The 25359-nt window shown below is 47.6% G+C and overlaps 1 protein-coding gene across 2 annotated transcripts; it reads right to left on the bottom strand.

The window, feature by feature from the left end:
- Positions 1 to 1407: 1407 nt before the first annotated feature.
- Lig3 (DNA ligase 3) lies at positions 1408 to 24935 on the bottom strand. Of its 2 annotated transcripts, none has more exons than XM_004664570.2 (20): positions 24800 to 24935; positions 21176 to 21729; positions 17836 to 17979; positions 15963 to 16160; positions 15221 to 15372; positions 14401 to 14567; positions 14195 to 14272; positions 13592 to 13760; positions 12351 to 12506; positions 10395 to 10526; positions 9739 to 9818; positions 8448 to 8535; positions 7818 to 7895; positions 7415 to 7538; positions 6085 to 6227; positions 5526 to 5600; positions 5027 to 5173; positions 3664 to 3865; positions 3157 to 3278; positions 1408 to 1911 (listed from the first exon to the last, which is right to left on the bottom strand). In XM_004664570.2, the coding sequence occupies exons 2-20, from the start codon at positions 21723 to 21725 to the stop codon at positions 1678 to 1680; spliced, it is 3039 nt and encodes a 1012-aa protein (XP_004664627.2). In that variant the 5' UTR covers positions 21726 to 21729; positions 24800 to 24935; the 3' UTR covers positions 1408 to 1677. The 2 variants fall into 2 exon arrangements, with proteins under 2 accessions (XP_004664627.2, XP_004664628.2); XM_004664571.2 differs by lacking the exon at positions 1408 to 1911 and adding an exon at positions 2657 to 2957.
- Between the last annotated feature and the right edge of the window lie 424 nt (positions 24936 to 25359).

Here is a 25359-nt window from a genome sequence, read left to right as displayed (position 1 = left end):
GCTATGTACACACAAAAAGTGTCTTAAGAGTGGTGCCTAAATACTAAAAAACACCAAATGTCTTGCATTAGTATGGGGGATACCTACACCTCATGTCCTCTCCCCACATTTGAAATGGTAGCTAGAAGCCAAGGTCAGTCACTGGCAAGCTGCCTCCTAATAGCTTTATTTGAGTATGGAGTAGTAGGTATCTTACGAGCCCTCACAAGAGATGGGTATACAAGCCTGCTGATTTGTGACTAAGGTAGCTGATCCTTAAGAACTGGGCATGGATGTGGATGTCATTCTCCCACCACACAAGGCACAGAATAAGCCTGCACTCAGAGCTGAGCATGACCCTTCAAATGTAGTTGAGGGTTGAGGTTGTAAGCCAGGGCCGCCTCTTAAGTGGGGTCCGGATATGTCCAGCAATAGCGTAACAGGTAAAAGTGCTGGGTTCTGTGCCACATGCTTTACACAGGAGTGGTGCTTCTCACTGTACTGATGCTCAGAAGGTTACAGCATTACATTTCAGGACTCTTGACTTGAAGCAGGTCTGTCAACATGGGCTGTCTAATGTGGTGGGCACTGCTAACTTGGGCACGTGAAGCTGCATTAAAATGAGAACGTGGGTTCCTCAGTCACGCTAGCCACATTTCAAGTGCTTGACAGCGGTTGTGGCTAGTTCTGCCAAGCAGCTCAGGCTTAACAGGATCCTTCCACTGCTGCAGAAATCTTAGGAATGTCTTTGTGCACCTGTCCACACAAATCATCGTCCTCTTGTTCAAGTAAATCAGTCACAGGTGGCATGGGAGCTAGTCTTGGGAAGCAGGGCATAAATTGCCCTCAGCCAGGGGGCTGTATTCCTGAGAGCAGTCCAGATTCCAGAGTGGTAGAACCAGCTTCCCGGAGCTTCTCTACCCAAGCAGCCCAAGTAGCCCCTCCCTGTGAGCTGGGGCCATGCCATGATAGAGCATGGACAGTAAAGTCACTTTATTTTGTTTTCTTGCAAGTGAAGATTTACCCTGGCAGAAAGGGACCAGGTAGAATACAAGTTCTTCCAAATATTAAAAAAAAAGGCCATTCTGAGGTCAGTCTTAAAAAGAGTTTTAAGATGTCTGGAAGCAAAGGGAGCAAGCAGGCATAGAAGGGAAACATTCTGCCCAGCCTGCATTCCTTAGTCTGAAGAAAACTAGGGTGAACTGGTAGAAAAAGGACAGATTCTTTTCGCATGTCTTTAGACACAGGTCTACATGTAGCCCAGGCTAGCTGTGAATTCCTGATTCTCCTGCCTCTTCCTCCTGAGTTTTGGGATCACAGCCATGTGCTAACATTGCCTGGCTTAAGATTTATTTATAAAAATTGTAGCTCAGTGGTAGAGCACTTGCCTAGCATATGCATTAAGCCCCAGATCTGGTCATCAACACCTTAAACAGCTATACCTTTTTTTTTTTTTTAATAAAAATGATGACGAAGCCAGTGCCCAGATCTCCAAGATCAGATTACACCAGCAAGAGACTCTGACTTCACTAGTATCTAATTGCTGGTCCAGAAAACACAAGTAGCTGGAGGGTTTTAGAAGAAGCACTGCTTAGAGAAGAAATCTCCCCTCCTACCATCTACCTGCCCCCAGCTGAGCCTTCCCTAGTGGAGGAGGTGGGAGAGGATGGCCCAAGAGGGACAAAGCCCAGGCAAGTCCTAGCAGGGAGCTACTAGCCTTCGCTTCCGGATACATGCCCAAATCCACTCTGGGGAGACCAGCTGGGCCTCAGGGTTCTTGTCCCTGCTACCCAGCACATGTGTGGCTGAGGCCATGTCAAATTCCTGCACTAGGTCCCCGTTGAATGCCACAAAGTAGCGCCTGAGACGTCTGAAGTCTGGGGTGGAGGGCGGCAAGTGGAGCCGCACCCCAGTGAAGATCTCCAGCAGCACCTACAAACACAGAGAGGTCTGGGTAGAGTCGGCCCTGCACTGGATACAAGTGAGACTGCACCCAGATGAGTACAGGACAGATGAGAAGTTAGAAGAGAGAAGGAGTGTAGGATTTAGGACATAGCAGATAGAGTTTACAGGCGAAAAGGCAGAGGCATTAATATCCCATCCTTCAGTCACTCCAACTGACCCCCATGTCTGATGTTCTTCCCATCCCTGCCTAGGAGAAAAGGGGGGAGGGCTAGAGAAATGGCTTAGCAGTTAAGGCACTTGTCTGCAAAGCCAAAGGACCACAGTTCAATTCCCCAGAACCCATGAAAGCCAGATGCACAAGGTGGCACATGCATCTGGAGTTTGCTTGCAGTGGCTGGAGGCCCTGGCATGCCCATCTTCTCTCCGCCGCCCCTCTACCTGCCTCTCTCTTTCTCAAATAATACATTTTTTTTTTTAAAGGGGAGAAGTGATGGGCCCCAACATTTGGGACCTGAACATGATAAAAGGACGTGTTTCCCAAGAGCCATCCAGTGGCTCTTGGACACGGTGCCCCATGCTCAGTGACATCTGAAGATCAAGCAGTACGCTCACATGGATACCTACACGAAGGCCAGCAGTTCTGCTCATTAATCATGAGTTCAAGGGCTTGGGACAGGGAAGAGCAAAGTTTTCTTCTTGGAACTGCATTCAGGCCCTGAGACGTCAGACTTCAGTGCTTACTAATAATGGACAGGGGTGCAATCACACTACCTGGTCTCAGAAGGCACACAACAGATGTTGCCAAAGACTGACGAGTGAGTGTAAAAGGGTAAAGGCTCAACTGAGAGGAGTCTGTGCCTTGCACTCTGCCCTCGCTGGCTGGATCGGCTCCCCACCCTACCACAGACGCACGGCTGCACCCTGGCATGCACACTGAGCTTTCTCCTCTTTAATGTGAACTGTGACTTGTGGGCCGGCAGCTGGGTGGGCCCCTGCAGCCTTTCCTGCTAGGCCGAGTTCTATCTCCTGCCTGCGGGCACAGTTCTTCCTCTCGGCTGGCTGGCTGGCCGCCTCTGCAAGGTAACAAGAGGGCACTGGGTGGAGCAGCAGCACTGCAGGCCTGCTCATGACAAGAGCAGCTAGCTCTATGTGGGAAGGGCTTCAGTCTAGGTTCCCCCAAGCCCCTATTTTTCAGAGTTCGCTTGCAAAAGGATAGAATGCTGGCCCTGGGTCTGACTGGCTTGCCTGGTGCGCCGCTCTATGTACCCTCACCTTTGTCTGGTGTGGGGCCTCATCGGTAGCTTTCCTCTTCTCCCCCACTTTCACTGGAGAAGACTTCACGGCCAGCTTCTCTCCTGGTTTCATGGGGGAAGACTTTGTAGTCAGCTTGTTGCCTGAAGGACAGCAGAGTTGAGATTAGAAGAGAGGCAAGAGTGAGGATGGCCAGTATTGGTCCCCAAAGTTAGGGATAGCTCAGACCCTTCCTCCGCTAGAAGTATGACAAAAAGGGAAACAGTTTTGGTTAAAAACCCTTTAGCTCCAGAGCGGCTCTCCCAGGATACTATAGCATTCATGTTTGCTAAGCAGATACAAGATGTCTGGCAGGACAGTTTCTGCCCCATGGCTGGTCACATGCCAGGAATGCACTTAATGTCAGCTGTAGTGGCTATGGTCAATCACATGACCTCAGAGTTGGAATGTGAACAGGTCCTTGCCCTTCCGTCTCTGTCCCTGCCCCTGCCATAGCCCTCTCCAGCACCCTAGTCCCGCTTCCCTTACCTCTGCTGTTGGGGTTATTCAGCTTCCCTTCAGCCTTCTTGGCACTAGCAGAGGACTTGCTTGGGGAGGCTTTGGGAACCTTGTGGGGCACAGCAGACCCAGAGGTGCCCTCATTCTCGCCATTACTGCCTCCAGTAGAGCTCCCCTCATCTCCAGCCACTATGGTGAAGTCATCCTTCTCCTTGGACAGCTGGTAGAGTTCCTAAAGTGGACAGAAGTGCTATCATTCCCTTCATAGACTCTGGCCTTAGAGTATAGGGGAGTTACGGTTTAGGCACATGTGGCTGGGGAGCAAGTGGAATAGGGGGAAAGGAGTTAGCTTCATTGATCCTTTTCTACATCAGCTGTAAGCTGAGCCACTGGGGTTACTGCCTCTGGATCCCAAAGGATTTTTTTGTGTGTGTGTTTGAAAAAGTATCACTATGTATCCCAGGCTAACCTGTGATCCTCCCACCTCAGCTGCGTGGTGGGATTCCAGGCACCAAAGGACCACGCCCAGTTCCCCCCTCCCCCCGCAATGTTTTTATTTATTTGAGAGACAGAAAGAGGCAGGAGGAGAGAAAGAATGAGGATGGGTGTGCCAGGGCCTCTAGCTGCCACAAATGAACTCCAGACACATGCACCACCTTGTGCATCTGGCTTACTTGGGTCCTGGGTAATCGAACCTGGGTCCTTTGGCTTTGCAGGCAAGTGCCTTAACCACTCTCCAGCCCTATGTTTAATCAGCAAAGTTGGACTGTGGCCTAAGGCACCTCTTCCTAAGGAAGTGGTAGCAATCTAGATGGGAGTTATTCAGGGGAAATTGATGAAAATGAGATGGCTTGTGCAGCTACTCTGGGCCTGGTGCTAGCCAGTTCCACCTCCCTCTCTACCTGCATTCCTTGGTTCTGTTCCTATGGAATGGGGATTACAAATCAAGTGACATGTGAATAGGCCATATGCTCAAGGTTTCCAAGGGCCTGCACAGGATTTAAACTGGCACCCTGGGGCTGGAGAAATGGCTTAGCAGTTAAGGCACTTACCTGCAAAGCCAAAGGACCCAGGTTTGATTCCCCAGGACCCACCTAAGCCAGATACACAACGTGATGTGTCTGGAGTTCGTCTGCCATTGCTGGAGGCCCTGGCATGCCCATTCTGTCTACCTTTCTCTCTCCAATAAATACATAAAAAACAAAACCTGGCACCTTAAGGCCAGATGTGGTGGCACACGCCTTTAATCCCAGCACTTGGGAAGCAGAGGTAGGATCACGGTGGGTTCAAGGCCACCCTGGGACTACAGAGTGTGTCCCAGGTCAACCTGGGCTAGAATGAAACCCTACCTCAAAAACAAAAACAAAAAACACCAAACCACAAACACCAGAACCTTGAGTTGGGGGAGGTTGGTGGCAGATTTCCAGTCTTTGTCATCCCGGATTCGGGTGCAGCGAGGAAATCGGATGGAGATGCCATCGGCAGTGTGAGCTTCAGATTTGGAGAATTCTGCCCCTGTGATCTCCCATACAGCAGCTTTCTGTCAGGAGAAGCCAGGCAGATCATCATCCCTGGCTAAGAAGGAAACACCTCCTAGCAGCCATAAGCAATACAAATACCAAACAGGTCAACCCAGAGGCTCTGGCTGGAAGTGTGGATGCCAGTCCTGACTTCCTTTCAGCTGTCGGCCTGGGCCAGGCCCCTTCTAGAACAGGCCCCCTAATGAGGGATGGGTATGCTCTTCCTCTCTGACAACTCCTCAATGCTGGCTGATCATTTGGCTTAATAACCCAGAACCCCATCCCTTAGGTATTCCAGTGATAGCTGCTATGGCATTAGAGAACTCACAAACTACTTCTGGGCCATGGAACCGCAAACCACCAGCATGATACCTTTGGGTCCGGGACAATAAAGTCAGGATAGTAGATCTTGTTGATCTTCAGCCAACTGGGTATTTTGCTGGGATCCTGGGGGAGAAAAGACATGGCTGTCAGCTGCTGTTCCATTGGAACAAGGTTTAAATCCCTTCTCTGACAATGAGATTATGCAACAGCTGACTTCGCACCCTGTGTGATCATCTTTTTTTATGATATATTTATTTATTTGAGAGAGAAGGTGGCAGAGGGAGAGGGAGGGAGAGTATGGGCATGCCAGGGCCTCCAGCCACTGCAAACAAACTCCAAATGCATGTGCCCCCTTATGCATCTGTCTTAGGTGGGTCCTGGAGAATTGAACCAGGATCCCTTGGCTTTGCAGGCAAAAGCTTTAACTGCTAAGCCATCTCTCCAGTCCACTTTGTGATTGTGACCCACAAGCCATTGTCCTCAAGGAAAGATCGCCAAGAGGCAATCTCCCTTCAGGGGTATAAACATCACCAACTGTCCCCAAAGCAAGCCTCTGGCTCAGTAATGACCTGGACAAGGGCCAGGGTCAATCATGTGCTTTCCTCACCTTACTGATCTTCACCATGTCTAACTCCTTCTGCAGGCGGGCAAGCGTGGCATCATCATGACCTCCTGCACACTTGGTAACGGTGCACCACTTCTGGCTGCTAGGGTCATAGCAACCCATGAGGAAGATTGACATCATGCCACCTGGAAGGGGAATGTGAACTGAGTGTGGGCTAAAAGGAACCATCTCTGCCAGCCCCATAAGTGGCTGGGCAGTGAAGAAAGGGCCTGGGACCTGACAGTGGAGTCAGAATTTGACCTAGGCTCTACCTCTTAGCTGTGATTTTTCTTTTCCTTTACTTTGGTAGTACTAGAAATTGAACCCAGGTTCTCGTACATCAAATGCCCTGCCACGGGGCTCTACCCCACTGTGTGATTTTTGTTTAATATTTTTATTTATTTATTTGCAAAGCAGTGAGATAGAAGAGACACGTAGAATGGGCATGTCAGTCACTGTAAGGAGATACATGAGCCACTTGGTGCATCTGGCCTTATATAGGTATTAGGGAATCAAACCCAGGTTGTTCGGTTTTGCAGGCAAGTGCCTTAACAGCTAAGCCGTCTCTCTAGCACTCCCCCCTTGTTTTTTTGAGGTATGGTTTAGTCCAGGCTGACCTGGAATTCTCTATGTAGTCTCAGGCTAGCCTCAATTCATGGCAATCCTCCTACCTCTGCCTTCCAAGTGCTGGGATTAAAGACATGCACTACCATGCCTGGCTAATTTCTTATTAATTTGGAAACACAGAGAGTGAGAAGAGAGACAGAGAGAGAATGAATATTGGTGCTCCAGGGCCTCCAGCTGCTGCAAACAAACTCTAGTTGCGTGAGCCACTTTGTGCATCTGGCTTTACATGGGTACTAAGGAACTGAACTTGGGTTGTTAGGATTTGCAGACAAGTACCTTAACCACTGAGCCATCTCTCCAGCCCCACTGTGTGGTTTTTAACCTTTGTGAGCCCTAACTTCTCCGGGGAACTGAACAGTACATGGTCCACAGCAGCTTACTTCAAGTCTTAGTTATCAGTCCCCATCTTCCTCTTTAGTCAGGAAGAAAATTTTCTCTGAGGAGAAAGCTCTCTGGCCCTGAGGAAATACCTAATGGTGGGCTTCCTGTGCCAAGCTAAAACAAGGATTCTTGCATAATTTTTCTATACCCAAGCCTCTTCCTCCCAGATGTCCCTGCCTAATATGACTCAGGCCAGGTTAGTGCCCCAGATCACAGGACCTACAAAGCCATGACTGGTTATGCTGGCAGATCAAGTTAAGAAATCCAGCCTGTCTCTCAGGTGTGCCTTCCAAAAAAGTACCATTACAGGCCAGGTGCCACTGACCTTTACTCCCTTGCCCATAGAAGGCTCCAAGAACCACCAGATCTGCTGTGTCAGCCATGGCCCCCTCATTCAGATAGTCTTTTTTAACTTTTAGCCAGTGCCGCTTTCCAGGCTCGTAAGTACCCTGGGGGAACACAAGAAAGAGATGAGAGCACAAACAATGGAAACGCCATGAGGCTGGGGATTCATGTGTTCCTGCTGCAGGCTAGATATCGGTGTCCAGGCATTACAGGAGACACACAATCACCTCCAGATCCAGCACTGACCCATCCAGCCCTGGAAGGGCTCCCGTTCATCTTTTACCCCACCACTTCTGGTGCCACTCTCATCTGGCCAGGGCAGGAACAGCTCATGGTAGAGGGCTTAATCCCATAGGAGGAGACAAAGGGTGGAGCCACCATACCTTCACATCCTTCAACACCAGCCCTTCCAAGCCCTCCCGGATCACCCGGTTTATCATGTCAGCCAAGTCCGAGGCTTTCTAAGAACAACAGGAGAGATGTTTGGGATAGTGTAAGAGTACAGATATTTTTTTAATTCTTATTTATTTGCAAGCAGAGAGAGAGAAAAAAAAAAAAAAAAGAGAAACAAGAGAATGAGCACGCAAGGGTCTCCAGCCTCTGCAAGTGCCACTCTATGCATCTGGCTTTTATGTGGGTACTGAGGGATAAAACTCAGGTCATTAGGCTTTGCAGGCAAGTGCTTTAACCAAAGCCGTCTCTCTAGTCCCTCATGTATGTTTCTGCACAAGTGTAGTACCCACTACTAAACACCCTAACTTGCTTATAAAGAAGGCTCACAAACCAGGACACCTCCCAAGCCAAGAGATGCTGTGGCTTTAGGGCACAGAGCTTACTGAAAGACTTTCATGCCCTGCCCTATGCAGGCAACATAGACCACTCACTATACAGGCAAATACATCAGCACAAGAGCAGCTAAGACTTCCTCAACTAAGGCTTCCTCACACCCCCTGGGATTCTCTGGCTTGCTTTCAAACCACAAGTCCCCTGCCTGGGGCAGGGACTTCACTTACTGTCACTTGCTTCATTTCGGAGAACATGATCCGGTTGGGGATTTCAACCATGTTGTCATGAAGAAACTTCCGCCGCTCACATAGAGGTCTAAGGGAACAGAAATATGAAGGAAATATCTTTCCACTCCCTTAGGAATTCTGATGCAGGAAGGGGCCCATTGATGAAACTGCTGCTTCAGGACAGGAGCGGCCATGGATTAAAGTTCTCATGTGGACAGTTCTGCTGTCCAGTGCTGCAGGGGCTTCATCGTGACTGACAATGGACAACTGTGAGCTGAGGCACAGAACCAGTTCATAGTTGCACCATGCACTGCATTAAGTCAGGGGAGAACTGACATCTGTTCCAGATGTACTAATTCCAGTCCTGTTGGAAAAATGGCTCCAACTCTAGTATTTTGTTTTGGATTTGGTTTTTCGAGGTAGGGTCTCACTTTAGCTCAAGCTGACCTGGAATTCACTATCTTTTGAGGTAGGGTCTCGCAATCTAGGCTGACTTGGAATTCACTATGAAGTTTCAAGGTGGCCTCAAACTCACAACGACCCTCCTACCTCTGCTTCCCGAGTGCTGGGATTAAAGGCGTGTGCCACCATGCCCAGCCAACTGTAATATTCTTATACTCCATAACCTGCTGCACCCCAACACTAAGGCTGGCTAGCCCCTGGGTCAACAAGCTGACACAAGCCTTACGACCCAAACTCTACTCCTTCTCTATCAATTCTATCTACTTCTAGAATCAAGGATGTGGCAGCTACAGGAGTGGGTATAGGAAGTCATTCCTAAGTGTGGAAGGGGTCAGTATTGTTTGTGTGGCCTCAAGTTGTTGGGTGAAGCTCATTAAAGGGTCCCAAAGACAGTCCCACCCATGGCCTCCCCTACAAGCTAATGGAAACAAGGCAAAAACGCACTGTTCCTCCCTCCTTCCCAAATGAACCCCCTACATCCCCAGTGAGGATAGGTCTTGGGTGTAAAGATGCTACCAGGGCCAGGGCAGAACTCAATGGTAGATCACATGCTTAACAAGCATAAGGTCCTGGATCAGCACTGTGAAATATAAAGAAACTAAGATGCTAAGCTGGAGAGATGGCTTAGCTTGTCTGTGAATTCTAAGGACCCAGGTTCAATTCGCCAGTATCCACATAAGCCAGATACACAAGGGGGCGTATATGTGTCTGGAGTTATTTGTAGTGGCTGAAGGCCTGATGTGCCCATTCTCTCTCTGCCTCTTTCTCTCATTTTCTCTCTCCAAGAAACAAAATATTTAAAAGAAAAGAAATTAAGATGCTAACTCACCTGTCCATCAAGCTGACATCATTAAAGTAGATACAATCAAAAACAAACAGGCAGACATTCGCATCTTGAAAGGCTGCTTTCTGTAGGGGAAGTGAAGCAACAGGTACACGAGGGACAAGGTCAAAGGAAAAGCATGAAAAGTGGAGGCAGCAGCCCACTTCAGAGCACCTAGGCGGGGGGAGTACTCAGCACACAGTACTTGCCAGCTCAGATCTTTTATGCGCCCAAAGGTCCAAGTGGTCCAAGTGTTAAAGGCTTGGTCCCCTGGGTGATACTACTGGGAGACGGTTGACCCTTTAGGAGGTGGGGCCTTGGGCAAAGCCCTAAAGAAGGTTGTGGACTCTGGCCCTCTCTTCTTTTTGTTCCCTGGCTTATAATGTACTGTCTTGTTAGCAGTCCAGAGCAATCTCAGACTAAACCAACTAGAGCTGTGAACCAAAATAATGTTTTTGTTTAGAGTTAGTTATCTCAGGCATCTTGTTCTAGTGATGGAGAGCTAACAGTGCTGAAGAGAAAGCAGCTCAAGTCTAGCCGGTTCCTAACAGTAGCCCTTCATGGAGGGGGGAAGCCCCGCCCTACCTAAGTGATAAACAGTCCCTCTTTCCAGCCTGACAGTGCATATGTTCATGCCTGCACACATGGCCCTGTGCCAGTACCTTGTGCACTCCCAGAGTCCCAAAGGGCAGTGGTTTGCCTGTGCAGTTGTCGATCAGGAGGACCTCGGAATCCAAGATCATGCTGTGGCCCCCGGGAAAGGCCTGGGGAATGTAGTCCTTAAAGTGTGCCACCTGGAAACAGAGAGGCGGCTTCAGTGAGGACTGAACAGGCAGCCAAGAGCCAAAGCCAAGCCATGGATCAAAGTTCAGGCCACAGAAGATGTGCAGAACATGAAACAGCTCGTGTGCAAAATACACAACAAGGCATTGTCAGGTCTCTGGGCAAGAGGAATATCCCAATCCAGGAAGAGGGCGGCCTATGCCGAGTCACATTAGAGAAAGCAGTTTGGGGAGAAAGAAATAGAGTGAGCATAGGGGGAGGAGGCAGAGCTCGTGTCTGCTGCAGATCAGCGGTTATGAGAACTGGGACTGAGGACACTAGAATGGTTACAAAGGAGATGGAGATGAGCCCCTCAGGAGCAGCAAGGAAAGGGTCTTTTCCAAGTGGGTGCTCTCACTCTACAGTCTTATTTAGAGTGAGAAGGAATGCTTGGAATGTGGGTTCCTTCTGGTAGCTGCAAACCCCTCATTTCTAACAGCTCAAGAGGAGAGATCACACGCCGACAGCAGTGGAGTACAAAGAGCCCGACTAGTCAACCCTCACCTGGATGTGCTGCACAGACGGCACTGCCCGTCCATCCAGTGACTCCCTTCAGTCTCCAACCAGCCCCTTAAGAACCAACAGTCTATGGCTTGGGGATACAGCCTGGTGGCAGAGCATCTGTCTAGCATGTGTGAGGCCCTAGGTTCAATCCCCAGTAGTGGGGGGAAAGAACCAGCGGTCCAGGAGAGGTAGAGAATGAGGGCATCTTGGAAAAGGAAAGCACACCCCAGCCAAGTTGTGTTCAGACGTCTCAGTGTTTGAGTGAAGTCAAATGCCAGCCCTGCCACAGGAAGTTAATCAGTTTCAGACTGTCGCACGGAACACGTAAGCCGAAGCTCTCCTAGTGAACACCTAAAAGCAGGTGGCCTAACTGCTCTGTCCCCCTCCTGACTCCAGAGCCTGTAAGACACTGAGGTGGAGCTAGGAAAGAAGGGAGTAGTGAAGCAAGTAATTCCATCCACAAGCTGCTAGGGCCAAATGTTCCAGTAGCTTTTCGCCAAAGGCTTGGCCCTGGGAGCTGAGAAGGACAGAGAGATGAAGTTCTCACCCCTATTCTTGATGAGGTCAGAAATCTGGGCTCCCAGATGCACCCACACAGATACAGACTTATGTATGTCAGACTGTAAGCTTCATGAAGACCAGGTACATAAGCATTTGATAGATATCTGTTGAACAAATCAATGCCTGGTAGCTCAATAGTCCCTTGTGTATGAACCTTAGTCTAGCCCAGGAGCACAGGAGACATGGGAACACCAAAGACTTGCATAGCAAATTGTCAAATGAGCTTACTGTCCCGGCAGCACTGGGGTGAGGTGTGTCACTGCCCCAGGGAGCTCTGTGCTGAATAATCAAGGGTGGACTCCTTGGCTATCTGTGCTAAGCAGCCCAGCAATATGAGAAGACCCCAGAAGTAAATTCATCCACTAACTTAACAAATAAAAAACAAATTCCCAGGCTGGAGAGATGGCTTAGCAGTTAAGGTGCTTGCCTGTAAACACGTGTGTGAATCTCCAGATCCCACATAAGCCAGACATACAGTGACATAAGTGTGCAGTGTGCACAAGGGGGCACGAGTGTCTGGGGTTTGTCTGTAGTGGTTGAAGGAAGGCGCTGGCACACCCATTCTCTCTTTCTGTGCCTCTTTCTTTCAACCTCTCAAGTGATAAAAAAAAATCCCCTATTGTGAACCCCAGCTGAAAGGGTGAAGGAATTCTAGCCCTAAGATACTTAGAATGGGAAGAGGAAGGCAGTCGTGGTGGAAGGGACAGTACCTTGTGAGGGAGGGACAGTACCTTGTGAGGCAGAACAGGCTTGAGGCTGCGGCTGAAGTAGCGGAAGTGGCCCCCGTCCTTATGCACCTGGACCCGCTCCCCGTCATACTTGATCTCGGAGAACATGCCGTTCGGACACTTCTTCATGGCATACTCGATGGACTTGCAGGCCTCGGCCTTGGAGAGAGGAAAGCAAAAGCTGAAGGCTCAACCAGGAACCATGCAGCAGAACCTGGAACTGGGTTAGTCAGGACAGACATAGATCCCAGGGTCGACTGCACCAGTGTAGGTTTGCAGCAAATAACTGAAGGAGTGATGGGCATGGAAAGAGCTGGGCAGTATTCTAGTTTGATTATAAATTGATGACCAGACTTCCTGGGCAACATGGCAAGACCCTGTCTCAGACAAACAAACAAATCATTACAGTTGACAGAGGAGCTTGCATTTTGAAGGTGAATGCTATTTGTTGTACGATAAATTTCTACTGAGCTAAGATTTAATTTTCTCCTCAATAATTTATGCCTTTGCAGGGCCTCTGGCTTGTTATCTCAGATCAGGAGGCATATGGAGGTAAGAGGAAAGAGGCGGGTGACAGGGAGACTGACAGGGCAACTGCAGTCAGGGACTGATAGGACAGGGTATCCAGACAAACGCGTTTACTCACATCCAGGCGCCAGCCTGGCCCAAACAGTAACATTCATAATCTTGTTTCATCTTTGATGTGGTATCTTACGTGACAAATGTGTTGTTTTTGTTTTATGGGTGAGAAGACTGAAGGTCAGGGAGGTTAAGCACTTACTAAAGGTTACACAGCTAATAAACAGCCCGAATTAGATGTGAAGCTAGGTCCATCTCCAAAGCCTGGTGTTAGACCACTAAGCTATTAAATGACAGACTATGGGGCACACGACAGAGGTCACAGAGCATCAGGGGCTTCTGAACACAGCCTGTCTTCAAGTACAATAGAAAGCCACTCTCTCGCAAGGAAACTAAAGACCAAAACAGTCTAAGGGACTCATCAAGACTCTACAGCTTGTTAGTGACAGAAATGGAAACTAGGCTCAGGTCATGGCACAAAATCACCTATCTTCTCCTGTGCCTCTACTTCCCACCCAGCAAGGCTGTGCTGCACCTTGACTTTACCTTCCCCACACTTCTCCAGTCAAACCTGCAAGCTCTCGTCATTCATCCCCGCTCAGATCCCACCTGAGGGATGTGCAGCTTGCAGAGGCAGGGAAGCAGGGGCAGGGGGCACCCCTTACCAGCATGGGCTGCACAGGTGTCATCAGTGAGGCCTGAACGCTCAGAGCTCGGCGCTGGCCCGGATCCTTCTGCACTTCCTGCTCATTGTGAAGGACCCGCTCCACCACGTCCTGCAGATTGCGTGAGGCTTTGAAGGCTTCATAGGCATTGGGGTCGAGGGCATCTAACCTGCCAAGGGGGACAGGAGCAAGGAAACCTCTGCATTTGACGTCACGGCTTGGAGTAGCAGCCTGCCCTTATGTGAGGACAGCTGCCAGGGAAGCCTTGTCCTATTGTCTAAAGGCTTTTGTAGGAGGAGCACGTTCAGTCTTTGAGACCCTGCGCCTACTTGGAGGCAGCCTGCACAGAGGAAGGGGCTAGAATTGGCAGGAGGGTCATCCTGTACTTACTAAACACATTCCAGACTTTCAATTGTAACAACTTTGCCAGAGAGGTGGTCATCTCCACTTTACATGTGAGAAAATGGATGTGGAAGCAGATGAGGGTCCCACAGGAAAAAACAAAGTAGAATAAGAATTCAAGTCCATCAGCACTCTAAGTCCCAAGAGCAGCTGGGAACACAGGAAACCGGTGGCTCAGGCTGTGAGGGAGCCAGTACTTACACGTGTTTTGCACCTGAGTTCATCTTCAGATCGTGTTTGATCAACCTGATGATGCACTTAAGGTCATTGGCCGTACACCTAAGGGGATGAGACACATTCCACTTCCACCCTGAAAACCCCTATACCCCCAAACCTTCCTTCCCAAGTCAGTCATCTCCCTATACCCGTCCCCATTGGGTTTGGTTTGACTGGGACAGCTCCCCCACCTGGAGGCAATATCCTGTAGGGCCTGCTGCTGCTCGTCCTCTCTGGTGAGCTTGGAGAGGCGCAGGAGGAACTCATCCACCTCCTGAATAGTGAGGAGGCTCTTGGCGGCTGGGGGAAAAGACTTGCTCTGCTCAAAGAAGACTCTGATCGTCTCTGACACGTCACCCTGTCTCCAAAAACCAAAAGGCCACTGCTGCAACCCCAGGGTGGTCAGGTATATCCCCTAAGACCGCAGGACTAAAGATGATTCAAGACTTCAACCATGGGTCCTGTTGCTAAGTTTCCTTAGGATTGTCTTTCATCCATAGTTCCTAGGGGCTTGTCTATCCATATGGAATTTGTCCATCTGCCTTGGCTGAAGAGACAGAGCACTAATCCAAGCTGAGCCAATTTGATTTCTGCTCAAGAATTTGAATTAAGAGACAAAGACAGCCATTGGACAGAAGCTTAGATGGAAACTTTCCATGGTGCCAATTAACTAACTAAAGCTGAATGGTAAGCCCAGAGAGGAATGGGGGAAGAATCCAGAGCAGAGACCCAGACAGACAGACAGACAGAAGTAAGTCTCAAATCTTGGCTTTGAGATAAGGGCTTCTGTGGCTTAGCATATATGCGGTTTGATTTTGGTCCCCAGAAACCTGTGAAATTAACAGCTGTAGCCTCACATTCAGCTCCCCCACCCCAACAGAACCCTGCTCAAATAAGTTTCAGTTTCTTAAACCAGTATGTGCCCAGCTATTTAAAAACATGGCTGTAGGTGGCTATCATGGCAGATCCCCACCTACAATGTAGCCTCCCCTCCCCCGCCCTTCCTCTGACCTGCTCCAGGTCGCGTGCCATGTCGTCTGGATTGCAGTTAAAAATACGACTGAAAAGTTTCACAATCTGCTTATCATTCAAGTTGTAAACACTCTTAATGACACCTGGCAGCAACAGCTTCACTGTCAGGTACACATCACCGTGGAAGCCATCTGGAGGCAGAAGAAAGGAACCCTTCTTAAGAAACAGAGCTTAGATTGCGTAACTCCACGGAGACCTGAGCTGGCTCCCCACAACACCCGGCCTGCATCACTGCAGCAGTAGCAGCAGCAGTGGTCAGCAGCTGCGGTTTAAGTATCTACCTCATCTTTAATCCGTGCGCTCCCACTGAGCAGGCCTGACCTTTACTTCATGTCCCCAGGGACAAGCACATTACAGATACTCAGGGACAATTTATTAAATCTATGAAAGAAAAAGAGCTGAAGATTCTATTCCAAACTGCCGCACATGTGATTTACTTTATCAGATATATGGGTGACTTTCTCTACTGGTCAAATGGAGTAGGTTCTTCTGGTCTCCTGGGGATAAAATAAAAGCAAAAGGAGGAGGAATTGGCTATATAACTTGTGGGGCCTGGTGGCAAATGCAGCTGTGGAGGTCTACTTTGAAATGAAGAGATTTCAAGTCACCCAACAGAAAACTAAACGAGGGGTGGAACCCTATGCAGCTCACATGCCATGATGCTGGCTGCAGCACTGAGCTCTTCCAAGGAAAAGCCCACTCATGATGCTAGGAACCCTACCTCCTGCTGAGCCTTTCCGCAAGAAATCCTGGATAATCTGGGTCTTCGTGTTGTAGCTAGGATTATCAGCCACCATGGCACACAACTTCCGAAACTCCCGTAGCAGACAATCCTTGTGTTTAGGGTCACATTTGCTTGAGGACAGACTTGCCTTAGGGGTAGGGCTTGAGGGGGCTTGCTCAGAGTTGTTAGGCTTGGCTATTGGAGAAACAGCAGAGACAACTTATTTTCCTTTCTGGGAAGCAAAAGGAAGTAAACTAGGTAAATTTTCATCCCCCCATCCCCAAGGAGTATCACTGTATCCATGTTACAAGTAAAGAAACAGAGGTTGGGCTAGGAGTGTGGCGATGTAGCCCAGTTGGTAGAGCGCTTGCTAACATGTGCACGTCCTGAGTTCACTCCCAGCACTGCATGCATCAACGGAGCATGGTGGTACATGTCTTTGACAGCAGCACTCACACTAGGGTGGTTGCACCAAGAGGATCACAAGTAAACTCAAGGCCAACCTGGATTAAGAGTCCCCATCTCAGTGCTTTCCAGCATTTACTTTCCTGGGTCGTGCTGGGGACTGAATCCAGGTCCTTGAACATGCTAGGCACCTATGCTCTACCACTGAGCTACTAATTCTGTCTAGAGAGTCTACCTCCTAAAAGGAGGGGGGCCAGAGACAAATGTAAGAAGGGAAGGAGGGAGGGAAATGGGGTTCAGGCATATAGACATGTCTGTCCCCAAATCTTTTATCTTGAAGACTAGGCTCACATGCAGAAATAAAGGCCAAGGACTGTCAGGCAAAGCAAAGGCCCCAGGTTCAGTTCCCTAGGACCCATGTAAGCCAGATGCACAAGATGGCACATGTGTCTGTAGGTCCTGGAGCACCCATTCTCTTTCTCTCTCATAAGTAAATAAATAAATTTTACAAAATAAAGGATCCTCTCTACTCCCATCTGTAACCCATGTTGTACAGTTTTATTAAACCCCTACCTATGAAATGGCAATTTTGTTAAATAAAATAAATCAGACACATGCATGTGCATGTGATTATAAATGTGTGCATACAAGTAAAAGGGCTAGAGAGATGGCTTAGCAGTTAAGGCACTTGCCTGCAAAGCTTAAGGACTCAGGTCCAATTCCCTTGTGCCTACGTAAGCCTATGAAAGCACATGATGGCTCATGTATCTGGAGTTCGTTTGCAGTGGTTAGAGACCCTGCAGTGCTCATTCTCTCTATCTGCTTCTCTCTCTCAAGTAAATAAAAATAAAATATTAAAAAAGGAAAACAGAAAAAGAAAGGCAACACTTTGCGGTTGGCCAACTGGCCAAGACACAAATAACAGACAGGTAAGATTTGCATCCAGAACCCATTAATTCTAAAGTCCACACACATGCTTCACTAGGCTGCACCACCTCCCTCTAAAATGCACTACCCTTCTTCCTCTGGCTCCATGTTCCACAAGCATCCCACCCCTTTGAATATATGGGGGTACAAACTACCAAGAAAAATGAAGAGATATGGCTCATGCATGACCTCTCCTCCATCCATTTTCATCCTCAGTACAGGCAAGTTTAGAGAGGCGATTTCTCAGAATTCTTTCATTACAAAACATAAGGGAGTAAAGGGCAGGTTAGAACAATCTTTTGACCCAGATAATAACTTCAAGTGGAAAGAGTCTTGACAAAACAAACATCTTCCCGCTAGAACAGATAAAGTACACAAAGAAATGCTATATAAGTAGAACACAGAATTAGCCATGACCTGACTCTGTCCAGACAGAAGCAAAATTATTGTACTAGATAACACAGATTTTCACTTATCCAGTGCCCTGAAAAAGTTACCAAGCAAAGAAGGATCACAACAGTTTGAGTAGTAGTCTTACCTGAAAAACCAGAAAATTTCCGGGGATTGGCATTGGTGGCAAATGATGTGCCTTTCACTGGGGATGTCACCTGGCCAGTGGTGGTCAACTTAGCCTGGACAACCGCTTTCTTCTTTGGTGTGCTTGCTGCCTTAGAGGACAGATCTGTAAGACCCCCAAATAGCAGAAATGTCCTTCAGAGAAAGATTGCTGATGGTTTCCATAGATTCTATCCACTATGCTCAGAGCCTTGCTTGGAATTATTGACAACACTCCTGCCCAAGACTAACCCAGGCTGACCTAGAATTCATTCTGTCGTCTCAGGGTGTCCTTGGACTCATGGTGATCCTCCAAGCTCTGCCTCCTGAGCGCTGGGATGAAAGGCGTGCGCCACCACACCCAGCTTGGTTGGATTTTTTGAGTGGAGACAGAAGCTAAGAGAGTATTGGGCAGAGGGAGAAGGGTATGGGGGTGGAGTGGGGAGAGACTTGGCTATTTGCTTCTACTGGTTACTTAGATTTTCGTCAAATTTCCCACTTCTTATCCCACAGTCAAGAACTTCCAGAAGTGACAGGATTTGGGGAAAATTAGCCATCACATTTTAATAGATAGAACATTGGGAACCCAGCTCCACAGAATAGCCCAATGTAATGAGTGATCATCAGAGAAGCCAAGTGAACACAGACCACAGCATCAGTTTGGCACAGGCAGGAAAACATCCAGCCCAACTCATCTACATCATGCCACCGTTGGGCTCTACCTACGCTTCCTTGCTCTTCATCGAAGGGAGATATGGCTCAGTACGTACCAAACACTGACACAGTCCATTTTTAGGGCCACTGTGACCAGTTATATTATTTTAGAACACTGGAGATCCAAGACGACTAAATGAATTTGGAAGTTTTCATGTAAGACTCCTAAAATATGCATATAGAAGTGAATATGCATGTACAGTGAATATGTATGAATATATATGACACAAGTCATTCTGTGTGCATATATGCATACTTTTTCAGTTCTGTCAGTTCTGTAGACTTAGAAGCAAAGATACTGTGTGACAATAAAAACATACTGTATGCAGATTTTAGTTTCTTCTTTTTTTCAAGGCAGGGACTCACTCTATCTCGGCTGGCCTCAAACTCACGGTGATCCTCCTACTCAGCATCCAGAGTGCCAGGGTATGTACCACCATGTCCAGAGAGACATGGCTGATTCCAAGGCAAGGATAGGAAAGACACTAAGATTAAGAGCATTACCTTATGCCTTACTATGTGAATACTTTTAAAACAACTTCCTAAGTGGTGTAACTTAGGATTGAACTTGAGGCTTCATGCATACTTAGCAAGCACTTTACCACTGAGCTACATTCCTAGCCCTCTTTTTACTTTTTGAGTTGGAATCACTCTGTATTTCCAGGTAGGCCTTGAACTCTATTCTGCTGCCTGGTTCTACTGAGTAGCTACAATTATAATATTGTTATACCTAGCTGAAACAAGTTTTTAAAAAATTATTTATTTGAGAGGCATAGGGAGGGAGAGAGAGAAATAGGTAGGTAGAGAGAGAATGGGCATACCAGGGCCTCCAGCCACTGCAAACAAACTCCAGACACATGTGCCACCTTGTGCACCTGGTTTACATGGGCACTGGGGAATCAAACCTGGGTCCTTAGGATTCTCAGGCATCTCACAAGCCCTGAGGCAATTTTTAATGAAAAGAATGAGGGCTGGAGAAATTGCTCAGTGGTTAAAGGTTCCTGCATGTAAAGTCTGATGGCCTGGGTTCGATTCCTCAGCACCCACATAAAGCAAGACACATGAAGTAGCACCTGTACCTGGAGTTTGTTTACAGGAGGCTGTGGCATGCCCACACTTCTCAAATAAATATGTAAGTAAAGATATAAATAAGAAGAGAGAAAGAAAGGAAGGAAGGAAGGAAAGAAAGAAGAGAATGAGTCAGGCATGGTTGGCATACACCTATAATCCCAGTACTTTGAGGCTGAAGAAAGAGTACTGACAATTTAAGGTCAACCTAGGCTACATAACAAGATTCTGTTGGGAGTGGGAGGGTGTATGAGACACAGAAGCCAGCCTAAATGAACTGGACACTAAATATGGAACAATTAAGTACCAAATTAATTAAGTACAATAGTAAATTATAAGTTCCTGGGAAATAGCAGTGATGTCTGAGCCTAGACAGATGACAAGTTGACAGGTGTAAGGTGGTGGTAGTGAATACTCTATTCTTTAAAAATGTCAATGTTGGGCTGGAGAGATGGCTTAGTGGTGAAGGCACTTGCCTGCAAAGCCTAAGGACCTGGGTTCAATTCCCCAGTACTCACATAAGCCAGATGCAAATGGTGACACATGGGTATGGAGTTTGCTTGCAGTGGCTGGAAGCCCTGTAACACCCATTCTTTCTCTCTCATAAATAAATAAAAATAATTTTAAAAAATGAACGAAAAAATATCAATGTCCTGGGCTGGAGAGATGTCTCAGCACTTAAAAATGTAAAAATGTCAATGTCCAAAGCAAGGCTATTAAATACCAGCAATGGTGATGCACCTGTAATCTCAGCATTTGGCAGAGGAAGGATTGCTGCAAGTTCGCAGCTAGCCTAGCCTACACAGCATAACCCTATCTCAAAAAAACACCCCCGCAACCCAAATAAATAAAAAAATTCTATGGAAAGAGCCCAGATTAAAGGGAGCCAAAGAAACATGAAACAAACACAATACCCAATCTGGTTCTAGACATGGATTCTGTACTACAGGAAAGAAAGCTATTAAGTGATAGTATTCAAGTGGCATACGCCTTTAATCCCAGCACCTGGATTGCTGTGAGTTCAAGGCCAGCCTAGGGACTACATAATGAATTCCAGATCAGCCTGGGCTAGAGAGAGACCCTAACTTGAAAAAAAGCAAAATAAATAAATAAATAATAGTATTCAGTTGACAAAATAGTATATAGACAAGATAGTCAAGGAGAAATTGACTGAGGTTGATGAGGCATACTATGATCATATAAGAGAATATTCCTATTCTCAAGATATAAATAAACAGTGAAGTAACCAAAAGGCTTAATGTATACAAATATCTCTAAAATGGTTCAGGAAAAAAAGCCTCCATACATATGGAGACAGCATACCAACATAAAACACCAATGATAAACAGTTAACATCAGGAAAACTTGAGTAAAAAGAACATAACTGTTCTTAGTGTTATTTTTATTCTTAAAACTCTTTTGTGAATTTAAAATTGTTTCCAAACAAAAAGCTGAAAGGAAGAAGAAGACTGGATGCTCTCCTCACCCCCTTTCCTATGGTCAGCAGCAGTATGCTGAGAAAGCCACATTCTCTCCCCCACCTGCAATGTACTGGGTTATCTGTTCCTTTTCATTATCTTCCAGCTCTTCCCAGCCTTCCAGCTCAGTAAGGTCTTCGATCTTTTTTGTGGTGGCCCGTGCCCTCTCCAGTTTCTCAAACATGCATTTAACGTGGTACCACTCTTTCATATCGCCCCCAGACTCTGAGAAGGGATTGGGCACTACTTTGCCAATTCGGCATACACCCTTCACAATCTTCTCCTTGCATTTTTTGCAGCCAGCTGTGCCACGCTTGGCATAGTCCACACAGAACCGTTGCTCGGCCATCTCACAGGGCCCACTGCAGAGTCCCACATGCGATCCTGGCAAGAAAACAAGGTGAGTGGCACGTGGTCTTATGTGGCCTCCCTGGAATGACAGAACAGGCTTTCTTCTCTGAAAGAGGCAGCCCCCACGAAGCAGATCTCTTTCTGACCACTGGGTGAAATGTCTTATGTCAGGCCAGTGACACTGTTCTCGGAACAAACACAGTTCTTTTCGGCCAAGTACACGAAGGTTTTGTGAGAAGAGGATTTTAAACGCCAAAGTCATATATCTGCATAAAAAAAGAGACATAAAGGAAAAGTTCAATCCATGATGACAAATCAAATAATTAAACATTAAACATTTACTGCCTAGAATGAAGTGGCATTCCAATACAGGAAAATCCAGTTTTTAAAAGGGCATTCAATTATCTAATATACACAAATATATCTAGGAAATTACAATGAAGAGAATCCAGATAATACAGAAGCTTTTTCAGGCCATCTATAATATGTTCTATTCATAATGGATGATGACCTTTCAGTCTTTAACAAGATCTTGAAGTTTCTTTTTAATCACCAAGAAAAATTACATTGTGCTTATGAAGTTTTAATGTGAAGTATAACACATGCGTCTTTCTCAGTATACCAGCTACCAGCTACTACGCAGATTTGTGGTTCCAACAGAAATCTTCTTTTCAGAGGCAACTAAACGGAACGTAGAATCAGACTGACTGCCTGGGTTCAAATCTTAGCTTAGCTATTTGTTATCTGTGTGCCTTTAACCTATGTATTCCTGATTCCTCATCTGTAAAATGTGAATAATAAAAGTACCTAATTTGGGCTGAAGAGATGGCTCAGTGGTTAAGGCGTTTGCCTGCAAAGCCTAAAAACCCCAGTTGATTCCCTAATATCCACCCCATGTAAAAAGCCAGATTCACCTGCATCTGGAATTTGTTTGCAGTGACTGGACGCCCTAGCACACCCATTTTCTGTGTCTGTATCTCTTCTATCTCTCTCTGCTTGCAAGTAAATAAACAAAATATTTTTTAATATTTATTTATTTATTTTAAGAGTGACAGACAAGGAGAGTAAGAGGCAGATAAGTAGAGAATGGGTGTGCCAGAGTCTCCAGCCACTGCAAAAGAACTCCAGATGCATGGGCCCCCTTGTGCGTCTGGGGGAATCAAGCCTGGAACCGAGGTCCTTAGGCTTCACAAGCACTTAACCACTAAGCCATCTCTCCAGCCCAAACAAAATATTTTAAAGTACCTAATTCAAAGCTGGACATGGCAGCACATGCCTTTAATCCCAGCACTTAGGAGGCTGAGGTAGTATCTGTGTGAGTTCAAGGACAGCCTGGGCTAAAGACCCTACCTTGAAAAACAAAAACCTAAGTCCATGGGTAGTTGCTCCAAAAGAAAAAGCCTTTAGTAAGAGAGCTGGGCACCCAGCAAGGGCTCAATAAATGTTAGCTCTTCGCTATAATCAGTAACGTCCTTAACCTTTAAGCAAAGCCTGCATATGCAATTAACCTAATTAATTCAACAACTTGAATCAGGGAAAGCTTGAAGAACTAGATGGTAAGAATCAAAGGAACTGATTTATCAGTCCAAGTGGCAACAGTGATATATTCATACCTTACTGTGTTTATACTTTTTTTTCAGTTTGTATTTATTTATTTATTTATTTATTTTTCCTTTTTTAAACTTTTATAAGCATTTTCCATGACTATAAAAAAAATCCCATGGTAATTCCCTCCCTCCCCCCCACACTTTCCCCTTTGAAATTCCATTCTCCATCATATTACTTCCCCATCTCAATCATTGTACTTACATATATACAATATCAACCTATTCAGTACCCTCCTCCCTTCCTTTCTCTTCCCTTTATGTCTCCTTTTTAACTTACTGGCCTCTGCTTCTAAGTATTTTCCTTCTCACACAGAAGCCCAATCATCTGTAGCTAGGATCCACATATGAGAGAGAACATGTGGCGCTTGGCTTTCTGGGCCTGGGTTACCTCACTTAGTATAATCCTTTCCAGGTCCATCCATTTTTCTGCAAATTTCATAACTTCATTTTTCTTTACTGCTGAGTAGAACCCCATTGTATAAACGTGCCACATCTTCATTATCCACTCATCAGTTGAGGGACATCTAGGCTGGTTCCATTTCCCAGCTATTATAAATTGAGCAGCAATAAATATGGTTGAGCATGTACTTCTAAGGAAATGAGATGATTCCTTCGGATATATGCCTAGGAGTGCTATAGCTGGGTCATATATGTGTTTATACTTTTAAAAGTTATCTTTATAGCCCTAATTTTCCATATACTGGAAATAATTTCCAGTCTGCACCGCTGTGAAGTGAAACTGATGTATCACAACAGGCTTCATGCTTTAAATAAAGCTTTGCAGTTAGGGATGAAAAGGCAAGGTTGCCTAGGCTCTCTTACCTAGGTAAAATGTGAACTCTGAATCTTTTTTTTTTTTGGTTGTTTTTCTTTCCACCTTTTGGATTTTTGAAACAAGGTGTCATGGGCTTTGCACTTGCTATGCAGCCATAGCTGACCCTGAACTCCTGATCCTAGCACTAGGGAGGCAGAGGAAAAGCTTGTCTTGAGTTCAAACCCAAGGATTCAGAGACAGCCTATAACCCAATAACAACAAACCACGGTTGGGTTTAGAACTACCTCTCACTGGGTGGCTAGGGGAATGACAACGCGTCCCACGGACGCGATGGTGGTGTTCTGAAGTCCTTGAAAATGTTTAATGAGTGTATTTGAACTAGTACGACTGCAGGAGAAGGTCCATAACCGCGAGATTCACAACTCTTAAAGAAGTTTAGGAATCACAGGAGGCGGGGGGAGGGCGGCAGGCCCTCCGAGGAGCTCAGCTTAAGTTTGGGATCTCAATGCTCTGCCTAGAAGGTGGATCTAGAGAGCATGCCCGACCCAGGCCGGCGAAGGAAGAGAGAAGCCGACAGACTCGCCGGGGCTCAGGGAACCGCGAGGAGAGACCAAGCCGCGGCGCGGAGACCCACCGTCCCCCCTTTGCAGCCCCGGGAGCGACCAGGACACCACGGAGGCCCGGCGGGCAGCTGCGGAAGGAGGACGCGAAGGATCGAGGTCCCGAAACCCCCAGCGGACACCCATTTGGGGGCGGGAAGCTCCTCCCTGGCGCGACCCCGAGGTCCCGGGAGCCGCGGGCCTCCCGTGGGCTCCCGGGGGACCGCCACGTCACGGAGGGTGTGCCCCCAGGCGGGCGGGGGAGGAGCTGGCGGCCGCTGGGCTCCCGTGCCGCTCCGCTCCGAGCCCCAGCCCACGGCCCTCCCCACGCCGGCCCCTGCGCGCCGCCCCTCACCTGCCTCGCCGGCCTCCCCGGCTCCACCGCTCAGCGAGGGCCTCCCGAACAGGGGCCCGCAAGGCCGCGGGCAGCCCACGAGGACTGTTCCGCCTGTCTCTTTAAATACGGGTCCTTGATAAATACGGGTCCTCGAGCTGACGGCAGCGCGCAGGCGCAACAACCGAGGCCGGAACTGCGCGACGCGACTCCGCCTGGCCGCCCTCCCCCGGCCGCCACGTGCGTCGCGTTCAGGTTCCGCCCCGGAGGCTTTGAGCTGCCGGGCCTGCGGCGGTCGGAGGCGGATTAGGAGGTTTAATACCCGCAGTTTTCAGAATTCCTGCTGACTTTCTCCGGCTGTGGGAGACTGTGCAGCCCTTAGAGGTATTAAGTGAGAAAGTACATTACAGATGAGCGCAGGGAAGGAAAGGTAGTCCGACCTACACTTCCTGTGTTCTTGTGTCGCCGCGGTGTCCTCACATCGTAAAAGTTTTACGGAAGTTAAGAGAGGCACTCGGGAGGTAGGAAGATACAACGTGTAGAGGAACGAAGGCAGAGAAGCCCCTTGGTTATACGTCCCT

The sequence above is a fragment of the Jaculus jaculus genome, chromosome 9 (genome assembly GCF_020740685.1).
Source record: "Jaculus jaculus isolate mJacJac1 chromosome 9, mJacJac1.mat.Y.cur, whole genome shotgun sequence".
NCBI classification, from domain to species: domain Eukaryota; kingdom Metazoa; phylum Chordata; class Mammalia; order Rodentia; family Dipodidae; genus Jaculus; species Jaculus jaculus.
The sequence above is the reverse complement of the archived record's forward strand: the minus strand, read 5'-3'. Positions and strand labels throughout refer to the sequence as shown.

Excerpts from the sequence above, each read along its gene's own strand:
- Lig3 (XM_004664570.2), bottom strand. The coding sequence starts at position 21,725 with ATGACTTTGGCGTTTAAAATCCTCTTCTCACAAAACCTTCGTGTACTT. Across the intron at positions 7,539-7,817 it reads TGGTGTTGAAGGATGTGAAG|GGTACTTACGAGCCTGGAAA; the intron begins GTATGGTGGCTC and ends GTGTTCCCCCAG. Across the intron at positions 5,174-5,525 it reads TTATTGTCCCGGACCCAAAG|AAAGCTGCTGTATGGGAGAT; the intron begins GTATCATGCTGG and ends TTCTCCTGACAG.